This window comes from Myxine glutinosa, chromosome 8, assembly GCF_964187855.1.
Source record: "Myxine glutinosa chromosome 8, kmMyxGlut1.1, whole genome shotgun sequence".
NCBI classification, from domain to species: Eukaryota; Metazoa; Chordata; class Myxini; order Myxiniformes; family Myxinidae; genus Myxine; species Myxine glutinosa.
Window position 1 is genome coordinate 99,323,972 of NC_136268.1, and position 12,287 is coordinate 99,336,258.

At 41.4% G+C, this 12,287-nt stretch overlaps 1 protein-coding gene across 4 annotated transcripts in view; it reads right to left on the reverse strand.

The window, feature by feature from the left end:
• XPR1 (xenotropic and polytropic retrovirus receptor 1) overlaps positions 1-12,287 on the reverse strand; it is a 186,052-nt gene that overhangs the window by 96,627 nt on the left and 77,138 nt on the right. For 2 of the 4 annotated variants that reach the window (XM_068124915.2, XM_068124917.2), the window contains one exon: positions 5,392-5,493. The exons of the other annotated variants lie outside the window; for them this stretch is intronic. In XM_068124915.2, the coding sequence (XP_067981016.1) occupies positions 5,392-5,493 (102 nt within the window). The remainder of the gene's footprint in view (positions 1-5,391; positions 5,494-12,287) is intronic. 4 annotated transcript variants of the gene reach the window in all.

The following is a 12,287-nucleotide window of genomic DNA, read 5'->3' on the forward strand; positions in this document are numbered from 1 at the left end:
TCGGAACTCTTGGTATTGGCCAGACATTTTAGCTTGGAGGTCCGAGCGAATATGAGGAAAGCAGAGATGCAGAGATTGGTGATAGAATCTCTGGTAGGACGAGGAACATGGGAAGAGGGAGCCTTGGATTGGTTACCAGAGGAACAAGAAAATGTGGAGCTCCGGAAACTGGAGATGCAATTGCAGAGCCAGTAAAGGTTAGAAGAGAAAAAAGCAGAGGAAAGGAGAGTTGAAAGAGAACTCGAGGAAAGAAGAGCCGCACAGGAACGAGAACTCGAAGAGAGAAGAGAAAAGGAACAAGCAGAGGAAAGGAGAGCTGCAAGGGAACTCGAAGAAAGAAGAGAAGAGAAAAAAGCAGAGGAAAGGAGAGCTGCAAGGGAACTCGAAGCAGAGGAGAGAAAAGCTGAAAGGGAGTTAAAGGAACGTGAAATGGCGCTTCAGCAGGAAATTAAACTCAAGGAGCTGGATTTATTGAAAGAACGGGGAGACGTACCATCCATGCCGACTGGTTCAACACCTAGTCAGAACACCTGGGATGTTGGCAGACATGTGAGGCTGGTTCCACCCTTCAATGAAAAGGAGGTAGGCAATTTTTTTTTTCACACTTTGAGAAAGTGGCTCAACTGCTAAAATGGCCTGAGGAGTCCTGGACCATGTTAGTGCAAAGTGTTCTGGTGGGTAAAGCTCAAGATATTTATTCGGCTTTACCGATTGACCAATGTGCAGATTATGAGATAGTGAAGAAAACCATTCTCAAAGCCTATGAATTGGTCCCTGAAGCTTACCGGCAAAAATTCCGGAATGCCAGGAAGAGGGAGTGAGACCCATGTGGAGTTTGCCAGAATGAAAGAAACCATGTTTTATAGGGGGTGTGATTCAAAAGGGGTTGGGAAAGACTTCGAACTATTGCGACAATTGATCCTGGTGGAGGAATTCCAACAGTGTGTCCACGAGGACATTAAAGTACATCTGGAGGAAAGGAAAGTACCAAAGTTGTATGAGGCAGCAACCATGGCAGATGACTATGCCTTATCACACAGGATGGGGTTCCACAAACCTAACTTCTCGCCTAGACTTAAACAGGGGAGCTATGGTACATCCGGTGTGGAGAACGAAAATTCATGGGGGCAGCCTCGACATGACTACGAGGATAACTCTGATACCACATCTTTTAGAAATCAGAAGACTACGGTTCCAAGACAGACGTATCTTCCGGGGGGCTCGAGGCAGACCACGAGGTTCTCCTCCGGGCCTACTTGGCTTTTTGCCATCAACCTGGACACTTGATGTCCCACTGTTATGCTCTGGAAAAGGAAAATCAGGAGCGGAGTTCGACTAGTACAACTCCGAATGCAATGGCAAATGTGAGAAATCGCCCTCAAAAGGGTTACCAACCATTTATTTCAGAGGGGTTTGTGTCACTGGATGGAGACTCGACTAACCAGAGACCTGTTAGGGTATTGAGGGACACAGGAGCACATCAATCTTTAATGCTTGAAAGCATTTTGCCATTGTCAGAGGAGACGGCAACTGGTGATAGTGTTCGTTTACAGAGGATTGGTGGCTGTGTTAGAGCTCCACTTCATGTCATCCATTTGGAGTCTGATTTGGTGTCAGGACGGGTCACCGTAGGTTTACAAGCCACTCTTCCTGTAGAGTGAGTATCTTTTGTTATCGGGAATGATTTGGCCGGTGGTCATGTTTCTGGTAACCCGATGGTTGTTAAAAAGCCCAGTAGGGAAAATAACACCACACCAGTTAGGGATGGCGGCAAATTTGGCAAGTTATTTGTACAGTCACGTGAAAACATAAGTACACCCCATGTAAAGATTTGAGTTTTTCAACATATTTCAACATACAGCTATTTGATCTTCATTTCAACAATATTGATAGATAAAGGTGATATAATATAACAAATATCATGAAACATTTACATTTTGTAGTCAATTGTATAATTTAAATAAACATAAATGCAAATTTCGCATGTGGAAAAAGTAAGTACACCCTTGGCTCCAATAGGTGGTATTTCCCTTTGGCAGAAACAACCTCAAGTAGGCGTTTCTTATAACTGTCTACCAGTCTCTGACATCGACTGAGAAATTTTTGGCCACTCCGCCATGCAGAATTCTTTCAGCTGTGCGATGTTTGAGGGGTTTCTTGCATGCACAGCTCGTTTCAAATCCCCCCACAACATCTCGATGGGATTTAGATCCGGGCTTTGACTTGGCCATTCCAGAACCCTCCATTTCTTTCTTTTCAGCCATTCCTTGGTGGATTTACTTGTATGTTTAGGGTCATTGTCATGTTGCAAGGTCCACCTTCGGTTGAGCTTCAACTTCTCCGACAGATGGCCTCACATTATCCTCAAGCACCCTCTGGTACAATGAATAATTCATAGTGGATTCTATGACAGTGAGCTGCCCAGGCCCTGATGCAGCAAAGCTGCCCCAAACCATAATATTTCCACCACTATGCTTTACAGTTGATATCAGGTTCTTGTGGTCAAATGCTGTCTTTGGTTTTTGCCAAACATGTCTTCTGGTACTGTGGCCAAATAGCTCTACCTTTGACTCATCTGTCCAGAGCACATTGTTCCAGAAGTGCTGGTCTTTGCCGAGGTGTTCATTGGCAAACTTTAGTCTTGCCCTGATGTTCTTTCTGGACAGCAAAAGTTTCCTCCTGGCACACCTCCAAAGTGGATCAAATTTGTGCAGCCTCTTTCTTTTGGTGGACTCGTGCACTTTTACATCAACAGTGGCAAGAGGTACCTGTAGGCCCCGTGATGACATTCTGGGGTTCTTAGAGACTTCTTTCAGCATCTTGCGGTCTGCTCTTGAGCTGAACTTGCTGGGGCGGCCTGGCCTGAACAGGTTGGCAGTTGTTTGGAATCTTCTCCACTTGTAGATGATCTTCAGGACAGTCGAATGATTGATTTCAAGTTGTCTGGAGATCTTTTTACATCCCTTCTCAGACTCGTAGTCATCTATAACCTTCTTTCTGAAGGCCTCAGAGAGCTCTTTTGATCTAGGCATGGTAACGCCGCACACTTCAACAACAAAGACCAAACCAAACTAAATGTCTGAGGTTTAAATAAGACAGGTTCCTCCAAGATCCTCTCTAATGACGTTCTAATCTTTTGCACCTGAGCTGGTGCACCTAATTCTAATTTTAGGTATTTGAAGTAGTGATAAATGTAGGGGTGTACTTACTTTTTCCACATGCGAAATTTGCATTTATGTTTATTTAAATTATACAATGGACTACAAAATGTAAATGTTTCATGATATTTGTTATATTATATCACCTTTATCTATCAATATTGTTGAAATGAAGATCAAACAGCTGTATGTTGAAATATGTTGAAAATGTCAAAACTTTACATGGGGTGTCCTTACTTTTTCACGTGACTGTATGTATGTATGTCCCCTCAAACATATACCAATCAGAGCTGAGGATCTGGTCACATGACAGGGCGATGTGATGACGTCTGATGTCATTATGGCAGCGCAGCAGCTGACTCTCCACACTCTGGCATTTTGATTCCAATTTCGTTCAGGCCGTACATACCGTACAAACCTGTCATATATGCAATCGCCATGCTCTACCTTTACATTTTTCATTCAGTGTGAAACAAACAACCCGATTGTTAAAATAACCATCAAATATCAAAAGCATTGGCATTACGGCTCTTCCAAAAATATGGTACGTATAGGACTTAGGCTTCATGCCTCACCTTCGGACCGCTTTGGACAAGTTAAGCCCAGGTTTCTTAATACAGTAAGTGTATCGTTTCAGTAGTATCATTTTGGTTATAGTAATGATAATAATAATAATAATAATAATAATAATAAAGTAAATACAACCATAGCACTTTAATCCCAATGTCATGAATGCAAAGTTAATGCATTGAACAGGAATGTAATCAGACCAGCAGTGAAGGCCAACTCTCAATCAAAAACCACGGTCCCTGCACCCCTGCACTGGTGTTGGTCTGTGCTTGCTTCCCCCTCACTAACGCTCTCACAGACCAATATCGAAGGTCTACGCTCCAACTTCACAAATCTATTCATCCATGATGCCACAGCCAACCCAGATATTGTACGTTTCAGGAAAATGTTTCCATCACAAGATATTCTAGACTTTTCTGTATGGCTCTCTGTCTATTATGTTCTCCATTTAGACAGACCTAATTCTCACACTGGTGGTGGTGTTGCTGTGTATGTTTGTTCCTGCCTTCCTCTCTACCCACCCACAAGCCCTGCGCATCATGTGTCACCCCAACCTTGTGGAGTGAATTTGGATTAATGCACCCCTCCGTAATGTATTACTGCTTTGTGTGGTATACATGGGGTGTACTCCCACCAACCACCCCTCAAACACCAATGGCTCCATATGTGAGGCTCATCTCCAAACATTGACACTCTGCCCTCCTCTCATCCTTTTCTAATCTGTGGGGACTAATTGCCCTCATGCCTGTTCAATTGGTGTTGGTTCACACACATCAGTGAATGGCCGAGTCGCAAAGACATTGTGAAATGACTATACTTGGTCTGCTTATTTTCAAACACACAACTCGCCAAATGAGAACCATTCATTACTGGACCACATCATGTCAAACCTTTCCTTCAAACTTGTCCTCAACTCCTCAATACCATCTGTGACAATATGCTGGTAAAAGTGCATCTGTTTGGCAGGTATTGGCATTTGGTAAAGATGATTGGTCTGTCCTAAAAAAATAATCTCAAGTGCTCCAGCATCACATAAGCTCCTAATATTGACTGCTCCAAAAATTTATTTTACATTGGACTAATTTCTCTTCTTCAAAAGTTAATTCCATCCGACATTCAACTTTTCTGTCAATAAGTTTGACCCTGGTACACTGATGCATGTGGTGAGGCCATTGCAGGAAAACAACTTGCATTCTCCTCCTGGAAGGCAAATGCTACTGATGATAGAATGGAAACTGGTCTTTGTGAAGGCTAGTGCTGGCCTGTATCAGGAGACAGGTAGAATAATGGATGGAATCAACAGAATATTGATTGAAGTATGCTAACCACAATGGAGAGCAAGGAGAACCTGCCGCTTCAGGCATTGCATTAACCCTTGGTTGGAGCAAAATACGGAATGGGATTGGGTGGGGAGGAAGAGGGGATGATACAGGGTGTGAGTGAGTCAGACGTATGTGTGTTACTTGTTATTCCTCCGACTCCTTGTGCATCTCCATTACTCCCTCCCACCCCTTTCAGTAAACCTACTGGCCTTTATCGTTTAGCTCCTCAATGGGTCTAGACATTTGGATTTTAGAAATCCCAAATCATTACCATTTGCTGCTTAAAATATCACAAAGGAAGTTTTCAAACTAACACAAGGCATAAAAGCAAAGCATTTTACCAGAGTAAAAAGTGTTGATCTTTGAGAGCTCCTTTTCACACATCTGGAAGAACTTCTCCTCCACCCTGGCATAATATCTTTTCAATGTTGCTTCGTCTGTGCCTGGACAGAGAGGTTGAGGTTCATCAAGAAAACAATTCCACATTAGTGTCCAGTGCACTCTTACACAAGATGTTAATGGTGAAATAACAAGGTTTCATTTTTCAAAAACAAAAAAGAACAGATGTTTTATTATTATTAAAGTGGTATCAGATTTATTTATGCTAAAAGTGGTCATTTTGAACGAATATTCGTTTAAAATGAGCTGTCCACTGTTACTAAATGCAACGGCCTTCGCCAATGATTGCTTGTGAAATGTGAAACCAAAGGCCAAAATCTAAAAGGCTCGATGTCAATCGTTTACTTAGCAATCTGTCCGTAAAAAGAGGGAGCTGTGTTATAATCACCATTCCACTTACCACCTCACCTACTTACCACCTCACCTACCACAACCACCCACTCCGAACTGTCCAAATATTTTACATATGCAGCGATTGCATGTCAGGCAAGAAATCTTCACCTTTAAATCATGAATAGAGATCCTTAAGCAATTTTCAGAAAAAAGTATTCATCCATCAATCACATTTATTGAAATGGGGTGGTATAGATTAGTTAATACATGCAGGCAAGGGAAAATATAGTGACCAGTTGCATAAGGGCTAATTGGCACTCAAGTGCCATGAAAATACTAATATCAAAACAAATAGAAACTATAACGACACTCTCCGACATCGTGACATCACCAGATATGCCTCCACCCACATTATTACATCATTATACATACTTGTACCAAGTTTGATTTAAATCAATTCAGCTGTTCTCAAGTATCACATTTTTACCTGACTTGATCTCTGCCCTTTGATACCTAAATCCAAATCAGTTCATCTTTTCATGATATGTCCTTGTACCAAGTTTGGTTAAAATCCTATCACTGGTTCACAAGTTAGCTCAGTTACAGAATTCGAACCCAACAGGCCTCTGACCTTTGACCTTTTGACCCCATAATCTAATCCGTTAATCTTGGTGTCATCATACATACTTGTACTCAGTTTGACTTGGTTTCCTTAAGCCGTTAAGATATCAGGGTAACAAAAAACGATTACAGACTCTGACCTTTGAACCCTTGACCCCAAAATCAACAGTTCATCTTTGCAACATAATACATTCTTGTACTAGCTTTGGTCAAAATCCCATCACTGGTTCACAAGTTTTTGCAGTAACAGGATTTTTACCCAACATGACCTCTGACCTTTGACCTTGTGACCCCAAAATCTAAACAGTTCATCTTACATCATTATACATACCTGTGCCAAGTTTTACTTGGATCCTTTTAGCCGTTCTCAAGTTATCGCAGAAACTAAAACCTATCACGGACGGACGGACAACCCAATAACATAATGCCTCACATGACTGTCTTTTCCTACATGTTCCAATACAACAAAGATGTTCAGGGGCACCATCTTGCATTAAAAAAAAAAAGTTTCATCGGTATTGGCAAATTGCTGATTTTTTTTGGAAGAAAGGTTTTGAAATATTTTCAAGTATCTGTCCATTCATTTACCCACGGAGGATGTAAGGTCTAATGACTTGGGTTGAAGTAATTCCGCACCAAACAAGCAGTTTTTGCTGACTTTGGCTGCGTTTGACTACCGTTTCTGGATCACTTCCTGAATTTGTTGCACCTTGCATTAGAGGCAAACTTAGAAATGTGGTTTGCCCAAGAAAGATTATGGTTGATAATGATACCCAGTAGTTTGAGTGACTGGACTTCCTCAAGAGGATTGTTAAGAAAGTAGATTGGAGGGTTTGCCATATAATATGGTCATTTTTATTTTCAGGAGGGTTGAAAGTTTCCTGTGCTGTACTTTTAATGCTATGATAGATGCATTCTCTGAAAGTGACAATACGAGTATGTTAATTTATTGTGATCCCATCGCCACGCATGTGTGCTTTTATCTCATGCATTTCTACTTGACAAAACAGTGCCTGGAAGAGGCCTGTTCATCTCGGAGTTTGAGAAATGGTGCACAGATCTATTGCCACAAGAGTTCATGTCTTGCAGTATACAACCCACAGAACTTAGCACTTCAAAGGAGCAAAAATAAAAAGGAGGACGAGTATGATGGTGTGAAATGGTAAATAGATGTTGAACACGTTATTTTGCCGTTTTGGCATACACACTGATAACTCCATGTTCAGCACTCAGGGTTTCATGGCCATTGAAAGCAAACAAAGAAGATGTCTTATGCAGCCAACATTCCAAAAACACATCAGGCCATACATACAATACCGGTGCTGTATCTGCTAAATATTTACTGGACGGTACAGCTTGTTAATGCACATCATTGGTAACTGCTCAAAACTTGCTCTTTAATGACTCAGATAAATATTGCCTTTTTTAAAGAAAATGAATGAAAGAACAGGAAGTAAGGGTGGTAAAAGGGCTCCACTATTTAGCTATGCCTGTGAAGATGTCAACCCGTCCTCAATCCTTAATGACTTGATCTCAATCTTCTTGAAATACTTTTTTGCAGGCAAACAAACCTTTTTTTCATTCCCACGTCTGTCCAATCACAAAAATGTGGTGCCATTGGACAGCTTTGTCTCCGAAACATTATTCGTAACTTCACACTGGGAAGATGGGGGTCACAACAGACACTGCTCATACGAAGGTCATGATGACGGAACACATGTTGGCGGCATTCACCATTATGCAGCGATATAAAGTTGACAAGCTCGAGCAACTGGGTTAAGTCCTCAGCAAATTTGTGAAAGGAAATTGAGAAAAAGAAATTGCCTTAAATTCGGATAACATTTGCTGATAAGCAGAGTGCTCTGTTGGGATGTCTTTGTACAAGAAGTTGACATGGACCAACAAATTTGTGGATTACAAGTATAATACCATGTGCAACAAAAATAGTTTTGCTCTTACACCAACATCCCACGTGTTCAAGTTGTCATACCACTACAAAGGAGATGTGAAGAGTATTCCACTCAGGAATTGCTACAAGAGCTTGCTCTCTGTTTGAAAAGCAAAGGGAGCAAAGCATCAGAATATGGACACAATCAAGCAGTTCCATAATATCTGGGCCTCAGACTAAATTATAAGAACAATTTAGAATAGACACTTGCTGTGGCACAGAAAATGTTGTGCACAGAAACACAAACTTACAGTATCATTTGGTAATGATACAATAAAATTATTGCAACGGTTGCCAGATTCAGACAAGTACCCTGGTCCCAATCCTGTTGAACCAAGACCACCGGCAAATTAGACAGGGTCACGGAAGAGAGGGGTCATGGTTATCATCTAACATAATCTTCGACGTTACCTAGCGTTTTCACACAGATACCATAAATTTACACTCGACATGTACTAATGGCATATATTACACCCGTTACCCACTATACACATTCCCGCAACAGTATCATTACCATATTGAAAGCTAGGATTCTAATTTATGACCTATCCAGGGTAGTATATTGTACCATATGCAATGCAAGAACTGGGACAAGCCTGACTGAAACTGGAGTATTGAACTCAAAACTGAAATAACAAAAATGGACAAAAGAATGGTGGCACAGATCATGAGTGCATACAAAGAGCAGAGCAGACCATTGATGGTTTGTTATTGTATGTATGGGGTTAGTAAATGTGTGTTCGTTCTCGTGTTTCTGGGGCATGAACATAGCTGGCTTCATGACCCGGTTGTACATGGTGACATGTGGATTGTGTTTTTGGTGGACGTTCCTTTGAGTGTTGTGCATATGTGGGTGTGGTGTTGGGGATCAGGCATTGTTTTTTCTCACCTTGTCAAGCTGTTTGCACCATTCAGTTTTTGCCATTTTATCAGAAGTGTGTATTGTGTGGGTATGTCCATTGTCTTAGACCACCCTCTTGACTCTTTTTTATAGATATATATATATATAATTTTATATATATCCATTGTCTTGTCCATGGTATGTCCATTGTCTTAGACCACCCTCTTGGCTAGTGATTTTATATATATCCTTCTCCCTCCTTTTGCTTTAAATATTTCCCTATTGATTCTTGTCTTTTTGCAATTGTTGCTTTCATGTATTGTTATGCATTATGTTTTCCACTCTGTCAAAGCGCCTTTGGGCTTCTGGAAAAGCGCTATACAAAATAAATGAATTATATATATATATATATATATATATATATATATATATATATATATATATATATATATATATATATATATATATATATATATATATATATAAATAAATAAATATATATATATATATATATATATATATATATATATATATATATATATATATATATATATATATATATATATATATATATATATATATATGAATGAATGAATGATCGTTTTAAGGCCATTTTCCCCACTAGAGTGGGGGTTAGCCTTGCAGGCCCCATGACAATCATGGTTCCCTGTTTGAGGCAATGTTTTTATGGCTGGATGCCCTTCCTGACGCCAACCCTTGGTCGCCTATTACGATGTGCAGGGATACGGTGTACCTATTCTAAACCGGGGTACACACCGGGATCATTCATCCCAGCAAGCTGGTACTCAATTTGCCGACCTCGGAAGGATGACAGGCTGAGTCAACCCCCCTGGCGTTAATTCAGCGATCGACCGGGATTCGAACCCAGGATCCTAGGATCCCAAGCCAGCACCCTAACCGCTAAGCCAACACCAGGCTTATTTGATTATATATATATATATATATATATATATATATATATATATATATAATTTTGTATACAGAACCGAGGCTCACGTAAGAGCCAACACATTAAACATGAAAACATGCACAGACACATAAAACATACAATGAAGGGAGCGTGAGACAAGAGGGAAGCACAAGCACAACAACAGTAGAGAACAGGGACGTCGGTAGATCTGTGGAAGGGGGAGGGCTGGGGGAGGAGGAAGGGGTACATGGTATAAAGCAAAGGAACACTTCTAGAAATTTCAGGAAATAAGATGGGGATTGAAAGAGGCAGATTTGGGGTGTTTTAACGGGGGTAGAAAAGATCAAGGTTTTGGATGGAGTGACAGAAGATAAGAGATGGTGGTGAACAACTGTTTCAAAGACCTGGAGGGAGGAGAGGGATTGAAGAGTGTGTGAGATTGTTCCAGAGGTGGGAGAAAAGAGGAATGAAAGAGTGAAGGTGCGCAGAGAGTTTATTTTGGCAGGTTCACCAGAAGAGCGTTGCTGGCAGATCTTGTGCATCCTGCTTGAATACTTGGGGGGGGGGGGGGGCAGAACACAGACAGAGGCAAGGGAGCAAGGCCGGAGAGGAGTCGGTAGAAGACAAAGACCACCAACCTAACTGTCTGCGGTGAGAGAGAGAAAGGCCCATAGAATCAGCTTAATCACGGGATTTTCCAATGATTCTGAATGATTTGGTTTCAACTGCGTGAAGCCGAGCTAAGTGCGATGTGGGATCAACAGCCCAGTGCAGAGGGGAAGGCACTATTCCATTGAGCTGCGGGTGAAAGCTTTGTCTGTGGTGAGGAGCTCAGAAGTTCCCAGAAAGGACTTTGCACGACGGAGGATTCCCAGACGGCGACTGACTTTGGAGGCCAGCTTGGAAATGTGGATTTCCCAGGAAAGATCATGGCAGATAGTGAAACCCAAAAGCTTGAGTGACAGAACTTCTTCAAGAGGATCGTTCAGAAAGTAGATGGGAGGGTTGTCCAGACAGTCTTTACAGAGAGACAAAGTGAGAGTGTGAGATTTGTCAGGATTGAAAGACATGTTCCACTTGTTTGACCAGTTTGTGATATTGTCCAGGTCTGCATAGAGTGAAGAGGCAGCTGCCTGCTAATCTGAGGGTTAAGATATGGAGCAGCAGAGAGTGGAGTCATCAGCAAAGAGATAGAGAGGATTTTCCAGAGAGTCGGAGAGATCATTTATGAAGACCAGAAAAAGCACAGGGCCCAGAACTCTTGACGTGCTATACCTCCAGAATCAATGTCGTTTGTTGGACGTCATGTTTAGGACATGATTCCTATCAATATCAAATATGTGCTGAGATTGCAGGCAATAGCACACTATGGCAGACCATGTCACCTGCGTATAGCACACTATGGCAGACCGTGATTATCCCAATGGAATGCTGCAGCAGCTCCAATGGTCCAAATGACTCTCGCTGTGACTCAACCACAAGGATCGGCAAGTTATGAACCCTCGCATTTGCGAACAAAATGCCACAGAAAAAGGCATGGCTCAGAGTTTACCTGATCAGAGAACCTTAGAGATCACAACAAAATGCAAGCAGACCCAATTATAATCATTGAACAGGAATGGCGCCTTGCTATTCTGACAGAAGCATTCTGACATTGATGTTGCGACCCCAATTTCGGTTGAAAAGCCTCATCCAAAATTGCCCTACAGCTATGCAGCGGTGCCCAACGGTTAGGTAAGCACCATTTTTCACTCGACTGATAAAAAAGGCTTCTCACCCAAAAAAATTTTTAATGCTCAATCTAGCTGCTTGGGGGCATAACAATGTTGAGCAATAAACTTACTTGTCAAGGTGCCCTTCATTCACCATTATCCCAAACTTCTGATTCCACACCAAAGGGCTGAGATTATTGACATTTTTCAAGCAATGCACAATTCCCTGGAAATAGCATGCACTATTATAAGCTAACCGTTTGTTTTTGGAAAAGGCCTCAATATGTCATATAATATAGAAAAAAAAAATTGGCCAGCAAATTCATCACAGAATTAACAACAATACCACACTTGATAATGCTCCTCTGCCATTGAACAGAATGTCACCACCAAACTATGATCACATAGCAGCATGCCAAATTTATAAGCAGATGAAACAATCTAGCCACCTG